The 24,728-nt window shown below is 39.3% G+C and overlaps 1 protein-coding gene across 7 annotated transcripts in view; it reads left to right on the top strand.

Moving 5' to 3' along the window:
* The window catches only part of LOC144592139 (single-stranded DNA-binding protein 2), a 285,013-nt gene extending 263,329 nt beyond the window's left edge, over nt 1–21,684 (top strand). For all 7 annotated transcript variants that reach the window (XM_078396547.1, XM_078396548.1, XM_078396546.1 and 4 more), the window contains 2 exons: nt 1,454–1,552; nt 15,900–21,684. In XM_078396547.1, coding sequence (XP_078252673.1) covers nt 1,454–1,552; nt 15,900–15,929 — 129 coding nt within the window. In that variant the 3' untranslated portion in view covers nt 15,930–21,684. The remainder of the gene's footprint in view (nt 1–1,453; nt 1,553–15,899) is intronic.
* Nucleotides 21,685–24,728: the final 3,044 nt, after the last annotated feature.

Here is a 24,728-nt window from a genome sequence, read left to right as displayed (position 1 = left end):
TATTATTTTTAGCCTTTGATGTAAAAGTTATCTACTTGAAATAACAACTTGCGTTGCAATTTGATCTTATTTAGGGCAAAGAGATTTTAAGAATCAATTCTTAAAATTGCCACTTGTTTCCAAAACATAGATGTAATGGACACAGTTGAAAAACATCAAGTCAGTTCCATTGTTATAGCATATTAAATATTTAAACCAAAGTTTAATTTGATTAACTTTGTCTCAGAATTCTATATTGAAGAGACTTGATTCATTTTCATGCATTTGTTTGGAAAGTCACTTTACACTGCTACTTGCAGTCACATGGCCAGGCACACATCCAAGTTATTACGGCCTGTAGCAACTCTATATTGGCTGCAGTCATGTTTTATATTATAATGGGGGAAGAAGAACATAATTAGAGACAGAAGCCCGAAAAGTAAAATAGCGCAAGCAGAGAAAGGGGACTTATGAGCAAAGGCCCAGCTGGCATGCTGTAGATTTTGATGCACCCGGATAGTCAAGAGTGTTTTATTGTCAAATGTCCGAGATAGAATACAATTACATTCTTACTTGCAGCAGAACAACAGAATATGTAAACATAGTACACTGTAAATAATATAATAAACGAGAGAGAAAAAAGTTCAGTGTGTGTGTATACTCACTCACAAATACACATATATATATATATATATGTATACATGCACACATACGTACACACAAAAAAACAATAATAGTACAATAATAACAACAATAGTCTACGTAGTTCAGAACTTATTTGAGGTTGTAGTGTTTAATAGCCAAATGGCTGTAGGGAAAATATCGGGTAGATATATCTAAAGAACAGACTCTACTTACAAAAGGGACCATCCGCTGATCATGGAAAGTACTCTGAGATAACTTCATGGTCTGGTCCTCACACAGCAAAAAGCTAACTGTAGAAATCAAAGTAGCTCTGACTTCCAAAGTGTAATGGGACTCTCTCGGACTAGAGAAGGGGAAACAAGGGCTTTATTCAACAAAATAACGTAGCCACGTTCCTAATGCTGGTGGCTCATTTGATTTTGAATGTCTGCAAAGGACAAAAGACAAAGGTCACCAAAGCATTGGCCACAGTCGGGTAAATTACACCATTAGAAGAAAGCACGCAATGCTTCCAGGAAAACGACATAAACCAAAAAAGGCACTTCCACCCACTGGCCAGGAGTTCTACAGTGTTGAACATCTAATCTTGTAATAAAAAGGAAATGCAGATGCTGGTTTATTCTAAAGGTCATCAGACAGGTCAACCTTTAATTGCTGATAGAAAATGTTTTATAACCATACAAACATTCGGAATTTGGCTGATAACAGTAAGGGTACAGTGTGTTTAACAGTTATTGCTTATGATTTATTAACAAGGATCTTTGTGATCTTGGAGATTAAAGCTTCCATTAAGAATAATGGTTATTTATTTATCTGTGTCTGCCCACAGAATTCTCCCAGTAACATAAGTATGAGTAATCCGCCTGGTACTCCACGAGAAGACGGAGAAATGGGCGGCAACTTCCTGAATCCCTTTCAGAGTGACAGTGTGAGTGTTCCTTTATATAATTTATTAGATAATGTTCCACATGAATTATTCCTGGGATAAATACAAGGCAACTTGTGCAGGTATGAGCCACGAGAAATACTTTTATGAATCTGTGAATAACTTTTGGCTTCCCTGTTTGTCATTTTAATTGTCCATTTTCCATACATTGTTTCTAGTCATAGATGTTTAGAAAAAGTCACTTTTCCTTTCTTCAGCTCTATCGTGAAATTGTATTTACGACCATTGCTGTACCACTGTCAGGAACGCCTACCGCTCCATCCCTCGTTCATTCTTTGGAAAGTCTGACCACCTCGCTGTGCTGCTTCTTCCTACATGCACACAAAGACTGAAAAATGCAGCACTGGGAAAGAGGACTGCAGTGAAGGCAGAGGAGTGGTTACGGGATGGCTTTAATAGACAATAGACAATAGGTGCAGGAGGAGGCCATTCGGCCCTTCGAGCCAGCACCGCCATTCAATGTGATCATGACTGATCATTCTCAATCAGTACCCCGTTCCTGCCTTCTCCCCATACCCCCTGACTCCGCTATCCTTAAGAGCTCTATCTAGCTCTCTCTTGAATGCATTCAGAGAATTGGCCTCCACTGCCTTCTGAGGCAGAGAATTCCACAGATTTACAACTCTCTGACTGAAAAAGTTTTTCTCATCTCAGTACTAAATGGCCTACCCCTTATTCTTAAACTGTGGCCCCTTGTTCTGGACTCCCCCAACATTGGGAACATGTTTCCTGCCTCTAATGTGTCCAACCCCTTTCGTTTCGATAAGATCTCCTCTCATCCTTCTACGTCAGTTGACTGGGCCATGTTCAAGGATTCATCGGTGGACCTAAATGAATACGCCGCAGTTGTCATTGACTTCATAAAGAAAAGTGTGGACGAATGTATACTTACAAAACCATTCCAAGAATGACCCCAACTAGAAACTCTGGATGAACCAGGAGATTCATAATCTGCTGAACGCTAGATCTATAGTGTTTAAAAATGGCAATCTAGTATCATATGTGGACTTCATGACTTCCTGAAGGCTACCAAGGGGCAATTTCAAGCTACGCTGGAGTAACAGACAGATGCTCATCCGTGGCAGGGCTTGCGTGCCATCACCTCCTACAAGGCGAATGTGGGTAACATTACTAACAACAACGCTTTTCTTCCTGATGTGTTAAATGTTTTTTTGCGTTGAACGAGAGAACAATGATGCATATAACGGGCTCCACAGCCTTGACAATTCTGTGATCTCGCTCTCTGAGGCTTATGTTAGGGCATCTTTCAAGAGGGTCAATCCACGCAAAGTATCCGACCCAGACTACTCAACTGGTCAAGTGGCAAAGAATTGTGTGGACCAACTTGCTGCAATATTTAAGGGCTTCTTCAAACTACAGTTTGACTTTCCCACTGCCTCAAAAGGGCATGTATCACACAGGTGCCCAAGAAGAGCATGATGACCTGCCTCTATCGTCTCCTAGCACTTACACCCACCAAAATGAAGTCCTATGAGAGGTTTTGTTATGGCACAAATCAATTCCTGCCTCGCAAATATCTTGGATCAGCTTCATTTTGCCTCTTGTAGCAGCAAGTCAACAGCTGATGTTCTCTCACCAGCCTTCCATTCAGCTCTGGACCATCTGGATAGCAGGAACAGATATATCAGGCTGCTGTTCATCGACTATGATAGAAAAGGTTTGGAGGGATTTAGGCCAAATGCGGGTACCTGGAATTAGCTTAGATGGGGCATCTTGGTCCCTATCGGCCAGTTGGGCCAAAAGGCCTGTTTCCGTGCTTTATGATGACAGCTTGGTATTCAATTCTATCACCCCATCCAACCTCATCACCTAGCTGCTAGACCTGCCCTCTGCACCTGCCTTTGCAATTGAATTCTTCACTTCCTCATCAGCAGATCTCAATCAGTGCAGATCGGTAATAACATCTCCTCCTCAATCTCCATCTACACAGGTGCACATGACAGCTAGCTTATACCCCAGCTCCAATCTTTGTACACGCATGACTGTGCATGGATTCCTTTTCTGATTATGTTTTTGCACCTATACTTTTTTTTGCAGTCTTCTAGAATTTTACATGTAATTTGTGTATCATGAATTAATAATTTCTGTTTGTGTGTTTGTCTGAGTATGTGTCTGATGCTGCTGCAAGCAAGATTTTCAATTGTACCTGTACCTCACCGTACTCCTGCATATGACAATAAACTTGAATGATTCAGAACAGAATGGTCATTGTATCCATACCATTCAAACATGGAACAATTTACTTTACTCCCAGTTCCTAGCGTTTAGTTTAGAGATACAGCGCGGAAACAGACCATGTCGACCAGCGCTCTCCGCACACTTATACTATCCTACACACACTAGGGACAATTCACAGTTATACCAAGCCAATTAACCTACAAACCTGACCGTCTTTGGAGTGTGGAAGGAAAGTAAAGATCCCGGAGAAAACCCATGCTGGTCACGGGGAGAACGTACAAACTCTGTACAGACAGCACCCATAGTCAGGATCGAACCCGGGTCTCTGGCGCTGTAAGGCCGCAACTCTACTGCTGCGCCACCATGCTACCCCTATGGTCTTCTTACGTTTTGGCTCTTCAAGCACTCGTCCAGTTACATCTTTAAATGTTATCAGAGTTCTACGTTCACCAACTTTTCTGATTGTGAGTTCTAGACCACCACTACTTCGGATATTTTTTTGTTTCCTATCTGATCTTTCTCCCAATTAATTTAACTTAAAAAGATTTTTTTCATCTTCTTTAGCCATTTACCTCTGTACTAGGGAAAATAGTTTTGTCCTGGCTCATATTCCCTAGGCCTCATAATTTTGTACCTCAGAATTAAATTTCCTCTCAGACCTTTATGTTCTAAAGGAAACAACCCTAACCAAGGCAGATTGTCCTCTTTAACTATAATAGTTTAAAATTTGCAATCACTGTCTGAACTGGGAACCTGCTGCCAGGGCAGGATTACTTTATTTAAAAGAAGGATCCTCAAAATTAAGCCTGATCTTAGGGCAGAACAGAAGACTGAGTGGAGGTATGACATGGGTGGAAAAGCAATTTGTCTCAGATTGTAGTAAAAGAGCAGAAACTGAGCACCTGAGTTAGGAATGAATCAACAAACAAGTTAATTACTTTTTAGCAAGATAAGAGATTGGACGGTAATTTTCTATACTACTTAGATGTTCTGAAATGGGAAAGTAATAAAATAATCTGTGGTTTGTTGTAGACTCAAGTAGAAACATGAAGGTCAAAGAATGAAGTTGGTACTTTGGTGTCTGATAGATCTCTAGGGAATAGTTTTCTGTATTTCATATTTGTAATTAGCTCTTGGATAATATATTTGGTTTGCTTAGTTGAGATTAAGTTTAAATGGTGCAACATAAATTGAGCGAATTACAATACCTTCAGTTCAGTTGGAGAGGAAGATGGGCAACCTGAGCGAATCTATCTCCAGAACCCTTGTATTTAAATGGATGGCGTAAATTTAATTTCTAGTTCTCCCTGTGTTGAAAAGCCCTGTAATTATCAGTTTAAAAAAATACAGCTTGGGTGCAATATTTCTTCAATAAAATATATTTCTTACTTCAAAATTCATAACAACTCCTGTGGTAGTTGGTGCGCCCATCTGTTTTATATTTGGAATTAGTTATGTTGGCAGCATTGCTGTTATACAATTCAAGGTTTCTCAGTTTTTGTTTTCTCTGTTGACCAAATGGTGCCCTCTATTGCTGCAGAAATTACATAACCTTCATGAAGAAAATGGCAAATTGTTTTTGATAAAAATATTATTAATTTGATCTTAACAGAAGCAATCCAAATAGATATTATGAACTTGTTCAGAGGCGGTGTTTATGTATATTTTCCTTTCTTGGCAATGCCATTATGTGCGCAGATAAACTGAGATTGAACATCCCGGGTCAAATACCTAACCTGTCTCTTGCCACTTTCGTATGAAACATGCTTCTTTGTAGATTTATAGTAGGGATAGATCTGATTAATAATTATAATGGTTGCGACAAATCTTTGTGAGACATTTTGCCCAATTAGGATGGATCGTGATTAGGTGCTCCATTGCTTGTGCGGTTGTGTCTGAAGAAGATCCGTAACCAAGATCTCTAGCTTTGATAGAACTTCTAAACCAATCCTTGCAGATGATAAACATATCATAACATTCAGCATTTTCAAAATTTCTGTATCATTTTAGTTCTTGTTTCTGTTAATCATTTTGAGGGCACCTGCCGAGAAATTCCTGCCTGGTCAGTCATGGTAAACACATCTTATTATAGCAACAGCCTCCAAAACTCTCTCCAACATGTTTGTGAGATCCTATAGTGCATTTAGCATGACTGGGGATGAATTTCTCAGCAAAAGCTATTGCACGGAACATGTGTGTATTAAGATAATCAAAGACGCTCTCAAAACGCCACTGGAAAGCTAGAATTAATTAGAGCATTTTGCAGATTTCAGAACAGGGTAAAAACGAAAATGACAAAATAGTTCTTAGGGTACCGAGGGTCATGAGAGTTTGGGGAACAATAAGACATTTGATTAAAGAGTCATGGACAATTAGTGAGCATCACAATGCATCATTTCATGATTAAGGAAGAGTTAGCAGGTCCGTGGAACCATAGAAACATAGAAAATAGGTGTAGGAGGAGGCCATTTGGCCCTTTGAGCGAGCACCGTCATTCATTGTGATCATGGCTGATAATCCACAATCAGTAACTCGTGCCTGCCTTCTCCCCATATCCCTTGATTCCACTGGCCCCTAGAGCTCTATCTAACTCTTTTAAATTCATCCAGTGAATTGGCCTCTACTGCCTTCTGTGGCAGAGAATTCCACAAATTCACAACTCTCTGGGTGAAAAAGTTTTTTCTCACCTCAATTTTAAATGGCCTTCCCCTTTATTCTTGGACTGTGGCCCCTCGTTCTGGACTCCCCCAACATTGGGAACATTTTTCCTGCATCTAGCAAGTACCAGAATCACACTGGTAACATCTGTCAAACTTGTCAGCACCAGCTCATCTACCTATCAATTCTGATTAGAATTGATTCTTAAGCAAACAAGGTTCATTGTTACAGATCTTAGCTACAGTATGTGCTTTAATGATATCTGCGTAACAGAGGTCAAAGGCAGCTCATATCATCACCTCCCTCAACTTTGTTTCACTTTGTTCAGGCTAGTTCAGTAATTATCTTCAGTCAGATGTGTTTATGTAACAAACAAGTAATTGATGCTGAGATCAGCCCTTTGGTCACAAAATAATGGTAGCCGCAGATCTCCTCAATGTCGTCGTTCTGCTACATTTTGCAATGCAAATGAAGTTTCTCATGTTGGTATATAATCATATTTTACAGATCGATTGAATTGCGATATAAATCTCTTTAGAAACATAGAAAAATAGGTGCAGGAGTAGGCAATTCGGGCCTTCGAGCCAGCACCTCCATTCCATATGACCATGGCTGATCATCTAAAATCAGTACCCCGTTCCTGCTTTTTCCCTAAATCCCTTGATTCCTTTAGCCCGAAGATCCCCTCTCATCCTAAATTCCAGTGAATACAAGCCCAGTTGCCCCATTCTTTCATCATATGTCAGTCCCTCCATCCTGGGAATTAACCCTACATTGCACTCCCTCAAAAACAATAATGTTCTTCCTCAAATTAGGAGACCAAAATTGCACACAATACTCCAGGTGCGGTCTCAACAGGGTCCTGTACAACTGCAGTAGAACCTCCTTGCTCCTAAACTCAAATCATCTCGCCATGAAGGCCAACATGCCATTAGCTTTCTTCACTGCCTGCTGTACCTGTATGCTTACTTTCAGTGACTGATGTACAAGCACACCCAGGTCTAGTTGCACCGCCCCTTTTCCTAATCTGACACCATTCAGATAATAATCTGCCTTTCTGTTCTTGCCACCAAAATGGATAACCTCGTATTTATATAACCTCATTATACTGCATCTGTCATGCATCTGCCCACTGACCCAACCTATCCAAGTCACCCTGCAGCCTCATAGCATCCTCATCGCAGCTCACACTGCCACCCAGCTTTGGGTGCCATCCGCAAACTTGGAGATGTCACATTTAATTCTCTAAATTGTAATCTAAATCGTTAATATATATTGTACATAACTGGGGTCCCAGTACTGAGCCTTGCGGCACCTCACTAGTCACTGCCTGCAATTCTGAAAAGGACCCGTTAATTCCTACTCCTTGCTTCCTGTCTGCCAACCAGTTCTCTATCCATGTCAATACCCTACCCCCAATATCATGTGCTCTAATTTTGCACACTAATCTCTTGTGTGGGACCTTGTCAAAGGCTTTTTGAAAGTCCAGATACACCACATCCACTGGCTCTCCCTTATCCATTCTACTTGTTACATCCTCAAAAAATTCCAGAAGATTAGTCAAGCATGATTTCCCCTTCATAAATCCTGACTTTGACCAATCCTGTCACTGCTTTCCAAATGCGCTGCTATAACATATTTAATAATCAATTCAAGCATCTTCCCCATTACCGATGTAAGGCTAACTGGTCTATAATTCCCCGTTTTCTCTCTCTCTCTCCTTTCTTTAAAAAGTGGAGTTACATTGGCTACCCTTGAGTCCACAGGAACTGATCCAGAGTCGAGAAAACATTGGAAAATGATCACTAATGTATCCACGATTTGTCGGGCCACGTTCTTGAGTACTCTGGGATGCAGACCATCAGGCCCTGGGGATTTATCTGCCTTCAGTCCCAACATTTTACCTAACACCATTTCCTGATTAATGTGGATTCCTTCAGCTCATCCCTCCCACGAGATCCTTGGTCCTCTAGTATTTCTGGGAGATTGTTTGTGTCTTCCTTAGTGAAGACGGGTGCAAAGTACTCGTTTAACTGTTCTGCCATTTCCTTGTTTCCCATTATAAATTCTGACTGTCAGGGACCTATATTTGTCTTCACTAATCATTTTCTTTTTACATATCAAAAGAAGCTTTTACAGTCAATTTTATATTCCCCGCAAGCTTTCTTTCATGCTCTTTTTCCCCCTCTTAATTAACCCCTTAGTCCTCCCCTGTTGAGTTCTAAATTTCTCTCAGTCCTCCAGTTTGCTGCTTTCTCTGGCCAATTTATATGCCTCTTCCTTGGATTTAACACTATCCTTAATTTCCCTCATTAGCCACGGTTGAGCCGCCTTTCCCGTTTTATTTTTTCGCCAGACAGGAATGAACAATTTTTGGAGTTCATCAATGTGGTCTTTAAATCTTTTCCATTGCATCTCCACCGTCAACCCTTTAAGTATAATTTGCCAGTCTATCCTAGCCAATTCCCATCTCATACCTTCAAAGTTTCCTTTATGTTCAGAACCCTAGTCTCTGAATTAACCGTGTCACTTTCCATCCTAGTTCTGGTTCTGGTTGATTACTGCGCAAACACCTCATAAGTGGTTATCTCGTGCAGGTCAGAGTGAGTAGAATAGTGATTAAATTTTGTAGTGGGCCTTTTTGACCAAGTTGAGGAGATCTAGATGCTCAATCCCCTTTTTAAATGACTGAACATCAGGAGCGGCGCATGTGTTGGGTGGTAACATATTCCATTCCCTTATTGTCCTTGGCTAAAGGGAATATTGGTAGCAAAGTTTATTGAAATTCAGTGAGTTGATGATGTTGGGACCGGTATTTTGTCTTGTTTCATGGCAGTTGGTGCTCTGGGATGACGGAAGATTTGATGGCGTGATTGTGTGAATCTCTTTATAAATTGCAATAAGTCTTAGCCTGATTCTGCGGAGCTCTAGGGTATCCCATCCGAGAGAAGTCAGCATATTATTCATGCTTGATTTGCGCTTGTAGGCATTACATACAAAGCCAGCTGCTCTGCGTTGTACTTTCTCCAGGGTGATCTTGTTGTTGTTGTTGAAAGGATCCCATACAGCTCCACAGTACTCCAATTTGGGCAACACCAAGGACTTGTAGGCGTTCTCTTTGACGAATGTACTACATGCGTGGAAATTTATTTTAAGAGGCCGAGCGTTCTATTTGCTTTGTTAGACACTTGACCAATATGCGCGCCCAACTTAAATCTTTGCTTAATTCGACTCCTAGATATGGGTGACGGTCAACAGCAAGTAATGTATGGCTACCCATGTTGTATTCCAATAAAAGTGGTTTAGTCTTGTGTGAGACATGCATGGTATGACATTTGGTTGTATTGAATGTCATCTGCCAGGTTTTCCCCCACTCACAGAGAGCATCCAGATCCTTTTGTAAGGACAAGCAGTCTTCTGGTGTTTTAATCTCTCTATAAATTATGGCATCATCTGCGAAGAGTCACAGATGCAGAATTCCACCACAGGCTCTTCGGCCCAACTTGTGCATGCTGACTACGTTGGCATACTGGACATTTGCCTCATTTGGCCCAGAAATCGCTTACACTTCCTATCCTTATAACTGTCCAAATGACTTTTTAAAGTCGTTATTGTATCAGCTTCTATAGGTTCCTCTGGCAGCTCATTCCAGATATGGACTACCCTCTGAATGAAAAAAGTTGCCCTTGAGGATCTTATCGAAACGTATAAGATTATTAAGGGGTTGGACACGTTAGAGGCAGGAAACATGTTCCCAATGTTGGTGGAGTCCAGAACAAGGGGCCACAGTTTAAGAATAAGGGGTAGGCCATTTAGAACTGAGATGAGGAAAAACTTTTTCAGTCAGAGAGTTGTGAATCTGTGGAATTCTCTGCCTCAGAAGGCAGTGGAGGCCAATTCTCTGAATGCATTCAAGAGAGAGCTAGATAGAGCTCTTAATGATAGCGGAGTCAGGGGGTATGGGGAGAAGGCAGGAACGGGGTACTGATTGAGAATGATCAGCCATGATCACATTGAATGGCGGTGCTGGCCTGAAGAGCTGAATGGCCTCTTTTGTACTTCGTGGTCCGGTACCTGTTGTACCTTTAGTGACTCTGGACGGACCACAAGTACACGTGTATAAAAGGTTACAATGCTGGAGCTCAACTCCAGGCTGTTTATTCCGTGGTCATCTGGATCCAGAGTGACTGTCTAATCACACCCATCACTTATATACACAGCCATACAAAGTAGTTCTTGGATACACAAAGTAGTCCGAGCAATATCACAACATCCCCCTTGTCTTATATATTACAACATCCCCCTTGTCTTATATAAAATTGTTTTCTTTACCATTCGAGGGCTAAAATATATTTAACAAACAAAACCAAAACACCATTGCTTTTTGCAAACAAAACCAATAGCACAACTAAACACAATTAAACACAATTGGGGTTTCATCGCCGGGTGGTCACTCATCTCCGGGTGGTCACTCACTCCGTGTGGTCACTCCACAGATATATACATATATACAAAAGCATCAAATATAATACATTAAGCTTTCAGTACATAGATCACTACATAGGTCATTAAAACACAAAATATTCATTTTGTTCCATATCTTCCCCTCAAGAAGACGTGCTGTGTAGATCAAACGTAGTGTAGGCTCTAGATGTTCCACCACCATGATTTGCCTGCCACTGCTGGGCTCCCACTGCTGGGCTCCCACTGCTGGGCTCCCACTGCTGGGCTGGCACTGCTGGGTTGGCACTGCGGGGCTCCCACTGCTGGGTTGGCACTGCTGGGCTCCCACTGCTGGGCTGGCACTGCTGGGCTCCCACTGCTGGGCTGGCACTGCTGGGTTGGCACTGCTGGGCTCCCACTGCTGGGCTGGCACTGCTGGGCTCCCACTGCTGGGCTGGCACTGCTGGGCTCCCACTGCTGGGCTGGCACTGCTGGGCTCCCACTGCTGGGCTGGCACTGCTGGGCTCCCACTGCTGTAATCGCGGTGCGATCGCGCCTCCTCCTGCACCTATTGTTTATTGTCTAAATCTCTCCCCACTAACCTTAAGCCTTTGCCGTCTACTTTCTAGAATCCTCTAACCTGGAAAAAGACCTTGAATGTTCACTCTATCCGTTCCCTTGATGTACACCTCAATAAGGTCACCCCTCAGTCTCTGACACCTCAAACAAAAAAGGTCCAGCCTATCCAACCACTCCCGATAACTCAAGCCTGCAAGCCCATGTAACATCCTGGTGAATCTCTTCTGCACCCTTTACAACCTAATGATATCTTCCCTATACTATCAATTTTGGTACCAAATAAACATTTACTAACAGTGTTATCTGCAAAAAAAGTGTCAAATGTGTTCAGGATAGTTTCCTTAAAATATATGAAGAGGGCACCACTAGGGAGATGGCAAAGCTTGATCTACTCTTAGGAAATTGGGAAGGAGGAGTGTCTCAAGTATCGGTTGGCGAGCCTTTTGCGACCAGTGACCACTGTTCTGTTAGCTTTAAAATAGTTATGGATAAAGACAATGCGGGTTCCCAAGTTAAATTTCTGAATTGGGACAAGGCCAACTTTGATAATATTAGATAGGAACTTGCTAAACTTGATTGGAGCAGGATCGCTGCAGGCAAAGGAATGTCTGGAAAGTGGGATAATTTTAAGAGTGATGGTGAGAATTCAAGGCCACCATGCTTCTGTTAGAGTGAAGGACAGGGCAGCTGGCAGTAACACCATCTTTTTTTTATGCATTGGAAACTGTTCCTTTCCTTCTCTTTAGCTGCCCAGCTCTCCTTTTTCTGGAGATTTTTTTTTGGTAAGTTGCTCGACAGCCATTGAGAAATCCCTGGGCTGGGGAGACAGGAGCATCCATCTCATCTAATGGGAGTTGATCAGAAATACAGTGGGAATCAGCCGGTCTGTCAACATACTTGTGAGTTGGCCAATACATGCAATTCTCAGGGTGTAGCACTGAGCCCCACGTCTCAGCATTATTCTGTCCCTACATTGGCCTAAACCTGCCCAACACCTGCCCTTGGAGTTAGTTCACTTTCTTTCTATTTTAATCATTCATTTTATAATTTACTCTCTCGTGAATTCACCATTTTTACTCTCTAAACTTGGGGTAACTTTAAAAAAATTAAGTTCCTTAGTTAATTTTATTGAGAATTTCAATTTTGAGTCTTTCTTCTGAAGTTCAATCCTAAGTTTGCGCAACATTTTATTTTGAGATTTTTAAACCTATCCAACATGTTTTTTTCATTTTGTTGCTTTCTCCTCTAAACTCTTTGTGCTTTTCTGTATTATCGTTTTGAGTTTTGTTTCTCTTTTTGCCAGTTTGGTCGCAAAATTGTAAGGAATTTGTGCACTTCAGTTATTTCCGCTTTCAATTTTCTTTTTCAAAACTATTATGTGCTGTAATTGTGATTGTGTCTTTTAGTTTAAATCTTTCAAGGCTCACCCTTTGAATTCTATAGAAGTGGAGGCCAGGCAAAGAAGATGTGATTTGCCAATATCTTCTGCTATAAGTACTGAGCACTCAGTCCTATTCAATCTTCTCTTGATTGGTACACTCCAACTGCCATCAACAAAGTCCTTTGAATGCACATAAACTCTAGAACCAATAACAATATCACAGCCATATTGCTGAGGAGCAGTATATGAAAGTTTGACATCTTCCCCAAGTCAAGCTTTGCCAATACAACAATGACCATTGTATGTACTCAGCAGGTATTGAGAATTGTCTCTGTAAACTGTGGCAATATTAGGGTAAATAAATAGTAGCCATTGCTTCTCTATCAGCCTGCTCCAAATAAATAGTGAAATACTGCCATTTAATCACCAATATTCTGCTCATCAACATTCAGTTTGTGTTTCACCAAACCGGTCACCTCCCAGCCACTAATTCTTGCCTTGACCCAGTGTGGACACAAACTAAATTGTTTATGGAGGAAAGAGAAACTCTTTCTGTTAAAGCAGCATGTGTCCAGTGGGGCACCAAAGAGCCCAAGTAAAACCTCACTTTGAAGTTAAGAGAATTCCTTTAGCGGGTGCAGTAACTTTTGATGCAGTGGAAGATGATTTTGATCGAGGGCCAGTTCTACACCTCAGGAACACTACTGCAGGAACTCTTGCTGGAAGAAAAACAGCAACATCATAAATAACAATTCCTTCATTATTACGGACTGAATATTCTGGAATTCTTCACTTAACACCAGTGTGGAAGAACAGTGAGCTAGAAATTACAACTCCTTATGAAGAAGGGTAACAGCCATTTTCTGAAGGCAGCTGGTGTAATATAGGCATTCTTCTAGTGTTGTATTCAGGTGATATCTAAAAAGATATTTGGGCTCTATAGAAACAGTATATGCGCATTTTGTAAAAATTGTGCTTATTGAATGTTTATATATTTGCCAAAGAGGTTGAACATGATCAGAGACCTCATTAGAAAATGTAATGTCAACAGAAGTTTACACTGCTTTTGTGAGGTATAAGGTAAGGAGGAATAATGAAAGGGTGATGGAGTTTATTTGATATTGCTGCTCTAATTCCGTTTTGTGCAAGATGTTATAGCCATCTTAGTGAGTTGTCGTAGTGGGGGAAACGAGGAGATATTACATTCACTGCTGAACTTCTTATTAATCATTATTACAAGTTTCAGTTTAACCATAAATCGGCACAATTTATTATAATAATAATAATAATAATGCATTATATTTATATAGCGCTTTTCAAACACTCAAAGGCGCTTTACAGGGATTACTAGAACATAGAGAAGAAAATAAATAGATAAATAAGTAAACGAATAGAAAAAGGAGACAGAAGGTGAGGTGACGGTCAGTGGTTGAAGGCAGTGCTGAACAGGTGAGACTTCAGTGATGTTTTGAATGTGGTGAGTGAGGAGGAGTCTCTGACGGTTTGGGGTAGTGAGTTCCATAGGGTGGGAGCAGCGATGGAGAAAGCCCTGTCCCCCCAGGATCTGAGTTTGGTCCGGATGGGGGGACACAGGAGATTGGCAGCAGCAGAGCGGAGGGTGCAGGTGGGAGTGTGCCTGTGGAGGAGGTCAGTCAGGTAGGATGGGGCCAGGTTATGGAGGGCTTTGTAGGTCATGAGGAGGATTTTGTACTGGATTCTCTGGGGGATGGGGAGCCAGTGGAGCTTGTAAAGGACGGGGGTGATATGGTCACGGATCGGGGAGTGGGTGAGTAGACGGGCAGCGGAGTTTTGAATGTATTGAAGTTTACTGATGATTTTTGAGGGTGAGCCATAGAGGAGGCTGTTGCAGTAGTCCAGACGGGAGGTGATGAAGGCGTGGATGAGGGTTTCTGCAGCTGTGGAGGAGAGGGATGGACGGAGACGGGCGATGTTTTTGAGGTGGAAGAAGGCTGTCTTTGTGATGTGTTTGTCGAAGGAGAGGGTTTGATCAAAGATGATTCCAAGATTCTGGATGTGAGGGGAGGTGGATACTGGGAGACCATCAATATTGAGGATGAAGTTTTGGGTGGATTTGGTGAGCGTTTTTGGACCAATGATGATGATTTCAGATTTGTTGCAGTTGAGTTTGAGGAAATTTGATTGAAGCCAAGATTTTATTTCAGTGATGCAGTTTGTCAGTGCAGAGTGTGTGGTGGTGGAGATTGACTTGGTGGAGATGAGGAGCTGGATATCATCGGCGAAGCAGTGGAAGTTGAGACCATGACGGCGGATTAATTGACCAAGGGGGAACAGGTAGAGGATGAAGAGGAGGGGGCCAAGGACTGAGCCTTGGGGGACACCTTGGGGGAGGGGAGCGGTGGGGGATTTACACTTGTTAATGGAGATGAACTGGTGCCTGTCAGAGAGGTAAGATTTGATCCAGGATAGGGCTGTACAATGTATAAGGGCAGCACAATGGCGCAGTGGTAGAATTGCTGCCTTACAACTGCATGGAGTTTGTACGTTCGCCCTGTGAACGCGTGTGTTTTCTCCAGGTGCTCCCGTTTCTTCCCACACTCCAAAGACGTACAGGTTTGTGGATAATGGATTCCATAAATTGTAAATTGTCTTGAGTTTGTAGGATAGTGCTGATGTACAGGATGAGCGCTGGTCAGCGTGGACTTGGTAGGCCGAAGGGCCTGTTTCCATACTGTATCTCAAAAGTCTAAAGTAAAGTAAACTCAACCCATAATGGAAGTGGGAACAATTGTGAGCCATATGCAACTCTCAGGGCCCTTACCTCTCACATAGAGTAACAGACCTGATTGTATCACTCAGCCATTCCCCTCTCCAAAAGAGTGAAAATTGAGTACTGTTGACTTGAATTAATATCACTTCCTCATGGCATTTATTGATGGTTTGATATGATATATATGATAATGTTGGAGTGTAATCAACAGAACTGGTAAGTATAGATATTACTTTTGTAATTTGTTGGTTTTATTTCAATATGTTTCCAATTATTCTGAAAAATAAATATTCATATGCTCTTTTGTTTGTTTTTTGCAGTATTCTCCAAGCATGACAATGAGTGTGTGATCTTGTATCCCTCCACACGATCAAGGCCTGAATGGTTTGCCTCTTAAAACGTGAAATAAGTACATCCAAGAGAAGAATGAAATATTTTACAAAGCTCTGCAGAAAAAGAGGTTTTGATTCTAGCAAAGACCCTGTTGTTCTGCAAATGACAGGTGTCTCATTGTGTACTGAAAGCGGGTCCAAAATATTCTTTTTAAGTTTACAAAACCTCAGAGACTGAACGGTTCAACCATTTAAATGTAGGAGATGCCTAATCTAGGCAAAACACAGTAACTTTCATGACTTCCCATAGTTAAGTAAGACATGGTGTGCTTGATTCAGCTGTTTGAAAGAATGCAGTAACAAATACAGCTTTATGTGAGTCTATTTTCTTCTGTTTTTCCCTTCCAATTCACTTTTTAGTCTCAATATCTCAGAAGTTATGTTACTTGTAATTTTGTAATGTATAAACAAGCTCCTGACGATACCTCTTTTTATGCTTTATATGACATCATTGCTACTCAGCAGAACAAATATACTAGCCAAACACTGTAGGATATATGTGGAAGGGAAAAAGAAAAGCTAATGAATACCTTGCACTTAATGTTGTGATCAGTAAGTGTTATTCATTAATTAAAACTACATTAATTGTCATGTGATATAGGAGAGAGCCGGTCATTTAATGATAGAGTACAGTGGTGGATTCGGGTCCTTAACTACAGTTCTGGCATATCAATGTTGAATACTAGATGGACTATGCTTATGGTCACTGACAACAGCCAATAAGTGCAAAAGTAATTGCAGCTAAGAAATTGCAGAATTGTTGTTTTGTTTCTCTCTTTACATTTTTATCTGATAACATTAAAATGATCCTGAGTTGTTGTACTCTAGGAATATGATTAAGGATATTGGATGGTAAATTGTATACCTGGGTGACCTTGGTCTGTCACTAATGGAGGATGGGTCATCCTTCGTCATTTAATGTTGCACCATAAAATTCTGTGTTTTAGCCATTACCTCTTTTTTAAAGAAAATTGAAAATGAAACTATCTTTTGTAAATTTTCATGTATTCCTTATTCTTCCTTCTGTGCAAAATGATATATTGTAAATGTACATTACGTGTAGATTGTAACAAACTGAAGTTTTTTGTTTGTTTTTTGATTTGTATGTGTGAGAATGAGGGTTCTCAGAGTCACTGCAGTTAGGGTCTTTTCCTATGGGGAAAGTTTTCTGGTCTGAGAATGGAACTAGTGTAAAATTTTGTACAAATTGCTGGCTAACTATTTCTGTTCTCAGACCAATATAAAAATGTTTAAATGAAATTTAGCAAACTTTACCCAAATGAAACCGTAATTTTGAAACTCATTTTAAACATGCATGTTAAAAATTGTACATTTCTGTGTTTAACTAATGTAACCATTTGAAGTTAACTAGCTCCAAACTCCAATTATACAGTCGATATTTTTAAAAAAAAGTTAGTTCCTGTTACTATATCGATTTTCTATTTTAGACAAATGAATTAAGTGTAGAAATTGTTTTTTAATTGTTCTGGGACTTGGGTGTGGGTACCAGTGATAATGATTGCACAACACTGGAGTGTTGTACAGTTTGAATCATCTCGCTATCACATAGTTATGGCAATGGATTTCTGGTTAGAAGTGTTTAAGTAAGAGAAACTGAGTAATCTGTGAAAAAGGACAATTGTATACGTCATCCTTTCCTTGTAGTCCTCATTTGAAAAGGCCCTAACAATTAGAAATGGATATTGTGCATAATAGCGTACTTATTATATTACTTGTTTCAAGAAACGCAGTTTGTTTCAGCAAAAGAAAAAAAGGCACTGCCACATCCCAAAAAAAACTAACTTTAGTTTGGGTATTCACACTTTTTTCCTTGTATTGCCTTTTGAAGATATTTATGTGGTAACCAGCTTTGTAACCAGTACCACATCACATGCAGAGTACTCGCATACAGTTTTGGATTTCTATCAGAATACAATGCTGATTGTTCTGGTGGTTACAGGTAGCTTTCTTTGTGTAACACTTTACTTTGTTGTGACCTTTATGAAATTATGCCACTAAGCTATATCTAAAAGTACATCACAGAGCATTATGATTGGGTTCTGGGAAAGATTAACCTATTCTCATCCATTAGTTTAAGCATGCAAGTAAATTGTTCTGCAAGCCATGTCTTGCACTACGGAAATATTTTGAACTGCCAATCCTTTTCACTGAATCAGTTCAAAACCTCTCTAAGTTTCAGTTAAATCCTCAGTACATTAAACATCGGTATTTTTTGTTAGCTTTTAGAATTCTGAACAGCTCGGATGCACAGTGTTATTTACCCGAGTTATTAGTCCATTCTCGTAACATCAAACTATTTAGGCGAAAAATATATCATTGTGTTGTCATACTGACTACTTGGGTTACTTCTTGACTGGAAATAACTGGTTTATATTCATTGTTCACCACCAAAAATCTCTAAGAAAATAAATAATTTATAATTCATCTTGATGAAAAATAACACATCATTGTTTTGAAGACCGGGCATGAAATTTGATGTGCATTTAATCTGGCAGGCAGTGGGCAAAGCAGTAATGATGGCATGTGGTTCGACCAATAGTCATAGAGTCACACAGCGTGGAAACAGGCCCTTTGGCCCAACTTGCCCACGCCAACCAACATGCCCTATCTACACTAGGTGTAGATGGTCACATTCTTGTGACTGAGCCTCGTTTTAGTAAATTGAGCTTCTAGTACTGAACAGCCAGGTTGGAAGTTTTGCATTTGCTCCGAAGAAGCCACAAAAAAATAATATTTAGATGAACTGGAGTAAACACTCCAGGGTACAAGAGGATTATTGTGGCCCAGCTCATTCAGTGTTCACTTGCACTCTATTGAGTGGAAGACCAAATTCACATTGGGATTGCAAAATTGGAGCGGGACGTTGGTTTATCTTCAGCCTAAATCATCATGTGGTTCTCATAGTTCGAAATTCTAATCATTTGCCTTTCAAACTATTTAAAAATCGCAGTCAAATAATCATCACTGGGAACAAGGTGGTTAGTGCTGCACCATTATTTATAGCTCACAACTGACCTGTTACCACCCAAAACTATTTTACAACATCCTAATGCTATTAGATACTAAGTGGGTAAAAGCACACGGTTGGCTTGTTCAGATTAACTTTTTGAAATACATTGATTATTTATGTATGCATGGTCTGTCACTTCTGTTCTTACCAGCACTGAATGTTGTGAGATGTCCAGTCTGCAATTCGATATTTCATTATGTAAAATTTGTTTAATTAATGGATTAAAAAGACTACATTTACAATTTGTCAGCACATTTCTGGCTTAAGGCTACTGGAATTCTTCATGTCCGCCAAGAAATTGAACCGTTTGAGCAGCCATCTACCGATGCAAACATAGTTTGCTCGAATTATTTATCTGTAAGGATACTTTAGTTATCTGGCAGTGCACTGTGATGAATATACTCCATCAAACATATGAAATTGTATTACATATATGACTGGTATAGTTTCAGAATATATGCTAAAATGGATTCAATACTGCAATTTAGACAGCAAAACAAAATATTTCAGATTAAGATAAATTCCTTTTGTCAGTGAACTCGGTATTATCCACAATGCCAATTTGAGACATATGTTCGTTATGAAAATTAATCTAGTGATAGTTTTCCCTTGCATTTGGCTATGATTTCTCTGTTGCCTTTACTTCGTGCCTCACATTGAGAAATAATTATTTAAAAGGAAATCTCGCCTTTGATAGGAAATTCATTTAAGCAGTGCCCCCAGGATCTAATTCTGGTGTAAAAAAAATGCAGTATTCTTTGATCTTTTACCATTTACCACTAATTTTCCAACATTTGCACAAGAGATTAAGAAAAACAAATATAAATAAATTTAATTCTGCGATGGATAGGTAGCTGCAAAACAGCGTGGTAATTGTTCCAAAAGTCATTCTGGTGTGTCATGTAAAATAATGTAGTTTGTGTAAGAAACTTTGTCTTGACTATGGTTTATACTGTCAAATACTGTTGTAAATCGCAATTTGAGTCCATGTAGCAAGTGTGTTTCTGTAGCTATTGTTAGTATGTCACTAAATTAGCCAATTCTTTATTATTTTGGAATTATTTTGTATTTGATATTTTTGACTTGTTGAGCATGCTTAACTAACTCTAGAATCTCTGATGTGGATATCTTAGATTTCAACCAATGAAACAGAAACTGCCAGAAAACAATAAATTCAGCTTTTCCAATTAAAGTATTATTTTGCCCTGAATATCTATTGTTTCATTTTGAAGAAAATTACATCAATATTTAAGTTAGTTTACAATTTCCTCCAACTTCAAAATGACAAATTATAAATTAATCCTAATAAAAATACATATGCCTGTACATTTATCTATATGTTGCATCTCATTTAAATGCACATGATGTAAATTGAACCGGTGTAAACATTGCAAAATAAAGACATTATTCTCAAGAATATTCATTTCCACAAATGATTGTGCTTATAACCCTTCTGTTATATTTTTCATTGGTGTATATACCCTGATTATATTAAGCAAGTTCCACATTCTGTTTTATATAACCTAAACCTTTTTATGAAATGTCATATAATTTCAGAAAATTAAATGCATTAAAAATTATATTGTCTTGACTTCATTTTCAAAATCAACTGAATTTCCAGAAAAATTGGACGATAGACATTGAAACCTGGTTTATCGTCAAGGTTTTTGAATCTAAATTTAGCCAATTTGGGCCAAAGAGCAACTTTTTTTCCTATGGTTCTTTCAAAATCAAATTCACCCTGTGAAATATTGTTGTGCAGCACATAAACCATTAGACTCGTTCTGGAAAACAGCCTGACTTTTACTACAATACATATTTAATAATAATATTTTAACCAGTAGTCTGAAGGTTAAAGAAGTAAACTCTTTAACCTATTTACACGGTGGTGGGAAGGCAACATTGTTTCAATCATCTTTATATGTGGTATTTTTTCATAAATTGGAACTGTGCTGAAGAACCTGCTGAAAACTAGTGAATATGGTGGTGGAGAAAATCTCTAAGTAGTGGAAATTCATGAATCCTGGAAACTATTATGCTTTGTTAACCAGTGACAATGCTATGACTATGTTATTCTCATAAATAAAAGAACTGCTTCTGCACTTTGGTCTTCAAATTAATTCAATGTAAGAAGCAATGGGCAATATTTTTTCTTTCAATTTGTTTCACCTAACAAGAAAAAAATAAATTTGTTTCTTTTAACGGGAATAAAATCAAGACTATTTTACTTAGTGAATTTATAACATAAGAGTCTCCAAATCCCATCTTCTTTTCCATGAGCATATCAATGAATCAGCTTATCAAGTCCAAACATATATAACTCTAGGTTTTTAGAGCAAATGGTATAAATGCAGATGGCTTTTAGAAATTGCTGTACAAAGTTTGAAGCATATCTCGATGGCTGCCCAGCACTGCATATCATTGCATGAACTCAATGTTTAAAATGAATTTCCTTACCCCGGTGTTTTACTTCTTTGTATTTGTTCCTGCGGGCACAACAGTATTGTGTTTAATAGTTCTGCCTTCTCTTTTCTTTGTGTTCCTGAGTACTAATTAACGATGTGTCCTGGTTTGTTGTTCACCGCATTGTGTATTACATCATTTGTATGTCCTTTAAATTGTAAAGTTTCTTAGATTGAAAATTTGTTCGTTAAACCGTTACATCAAATGTATCATAGACCTTGGTCCTTGATTTTAAATAATAAATATTATGTACCAAGCTTCTTCAATGGATTCATTGCTATTGGACAAGGACTCAAAATTGTTTGAAAAGCACAAGTAATGGCTTATGTGGATCAGTGACTTGTGTAAAGTCTTGTGGGCCTAATATCTTATATTTCAGTGTCTACATTGTTTCATTGTGCGTATAGTTTATTATAAAGTATCCAGTGCAACCTGATCGTCTCTTTTACGTGTAAACTACTAACTTAGTCAAGAGTTGGGAGTAATTTTCTGATTTGGACAAATCAGACAATATTAACAAAAGTATCCACTAATCATAAGCAAATAACAGATATACAATGGGTTTCTAAAAAGGTAACGACCCTCTAAAGCAAACTCAGAACAAATGAAAACAACCAGATTCATTCAGAAGTTTAATAATGAAAGCTATTGTCCTCAAAGCTGTTTGTTGATCTATTTTAGTCACAAGTAATACTTTTTGATGAGGTGTTGTTAACAGCCTGCTCGGATCACAATTTTCAGATTTCCAGATTTAACTGTACGTGTGCTCTGGGAAATGCTGTCTAATTTATTCTGGTACTTCCTAATCTGTAGAACAGTTGGTAGACAAAGATGATTGCAAGATTTTGAAGACAACAGTTAATCTCCTAGAATTATCATCACTTCAGAAGAATGGCTGATTTATATCTTGTTGAGAAAGGAACTAAGTTATTTGTATGAGAAGCAGAAGAAGCATGCAAATAGAATGGCATACCCTCTTTTGAAGATAGAGTTAAGTTATCTTGGGCAGCCCAGAAAGGCCAAAACCAGTTGAATATTGCACTTAGCCCTTTAAATATGTAACTTGGGGAAATGTCAACCGAAGAATCTCTTCTAACAATTAATGGATGAGGAGGACATATGCTTCAGCAATTTTTGCCACCATCAGAATTGGAAATGGTTAAGAAATATATTCATGAGTTTGGATTATTTCTCTGGTTTAGTTTAGGTTAGAGATACAGCACGGAAACAAGCCCTTCAGCCCACCGAGTCCGCAACGACCAGCATTCCCCGCACATTAACATCACCCTCGGGACAATTTTTACACTTATACCAAGCCAATTAACCTACGAACCTGTACGTCTTTGGAGTGTGGGAGGAAACTGAAGACCTCGGAGAAAACGCTGTCATGGGGAGAACGTACAAACTCCTTGCAGACAGACAGGATCGAACCTGGGTCTCCGGTGCTGCAAGTGCTGTAAGGCTGCAACTACCGCTACACCACCGTGCCGCCCTTGACGAGTAGTAGAGCATCATTGGGTAATCATACTGGCATTAATCGGGCAAGTCAGATGAATAGATCACATTATTACTCTACATAATTCTGAAGCGATTTGCCAAGCAGCAAAATAACAATAGTTTCTGATATGTGCAGGATCTGTTTGCTTACATATAAATAAAATATAGAGTTTTCTATATATGAATTCTTGGTTACTGCTTGTTGACTGCTTATAAAGAAGAATCTTTCAACCTTCCCAACCTTTTGTTCCCTTCTGTAACCCTGTCCATTCACTCTTCCTGGGGCTTAGCTGAGAGCAGGCCCTAATGGAGCCAGTGATCCGGCATTAATGTTTCTACAGATGCAATTGCTGTAGCGATGTGATGATGAAGAGACCTCCTAGTTTTCATTAATTCTTGCGTCTTTTGCTTAAGGCACAGATTAACAGTGATTTACCCCAGTGATTTAATCTATCCCAGTGATTTAAGAACAAATGAAGAGCAAAGTCAACATTGGTGCCAGTAAAAATGGGATAAAACAGTCTCTACTGTCCTGCTGGAAATCATCATGGTGCTTACGATAGGCCTTAATGGGACAGATGTCTATTTCAGGCTGTATGTGTCAGCGTCAGTTATCCCTTCCAAGTGTACACCTTAATCCCATAGCTACGAATTTGTGTCTGTTTCAATATATCTTTAAAAAAATATTTCTCACATCTCAGAGTCTTGTAATAAATTTAGGATAGTTTGGGACTTTTAGGAACAGAGTCAATCTGGCATGATCAGTATTGGACTGTGTTGGAAACACACTGCACCATTAATTCTGAACCAGGTACTGAGCATTTTTTTGATGACTGGGTATTAACCACTTCTGGTATGTTTCTCCTTGATATCTTGTGATCATAGAAAAGGGAAGAAAAGCTAAGTCAAACATTTTGGCAACCCCACAGTTGCCCCACTCCATCTTTATCATTCATATTTTCAAACACTTTAAAGACCTGATTCATAAAAATGCAATAAAATCCAGGAAGCTTTTTCATGACTTGGGAGTTTTTAATCAACATTTTAACCAACATTTCACTGGAGGCATTCCAGAGAGATGGGGAGGAAAGAAACAAAACTTGCAAATGTGAAAACATGCCACAGGTCGGAAGTACCCAAAATTTGTAAGTGTGACATTCAAACATGACTTAGGATAAAAGGGGGCAAATGTGGGTAAAGAAAATTCAACACAATATGCCATTCTAGTTGGATTCATGCCAGAATTAATCATTGGTTTTGTTTTCAATGCTGAACCAAATTGCAGACTATTTCATTGAATAAGAAATATATCACAAGTTCTAGAGGACACGGGTCCACAGCCTTTTCCATCTCTTTTTATAATCATATTTTTATACTGCCCGTGAAACTTTTGTTGAACAACTCCAACTTGCTGCCCTATAGCACCCAGCATCTACCTAGCATCTCATTCTCGCTGCCAAGCACCCAGTGAATAGATTAAAATGGGAATCAGGCAATTTCTGGAGTAGACAGCTGATTTGCAAGGCTATTTTGCATCTGATTGAAGATCTACCAAAGTATGATTTTTAGTTAGATGACCAGATTTCTTGGTCACATTGAAGTTGGGCATAATATTCTAATGAAAATAATGATGCTGTACTCAAATGATTATACAGGTGAAAATATTGATGGTGGAGGAATGAACAGAACCATCACATGTTAGCCACAGAAAGTTGAGTAGCAGTAGAGTTGTGTAGTCTTTCAAACTTCTAAATACATATTGCAGC

Source organism: Rhinoraja longicauda, chromosome 3 (genome assembly GCF_053455715.1).
Source record: "Rhinoraja longicauda isolate Sanriku21f chromosome 3, sRhiLon1.1, whole genome shotgun sequence".
Lineage (NCBI taxonomy): Eukaryota > Metazoa > Chordata > Chondrichthyes > Rajiformes > Arhynchobatidae > Rhinoraja > Rhinoraja longicauda.
This window is presented reverse-complemented; position numbering and strand designations above follow the sequence as displayed.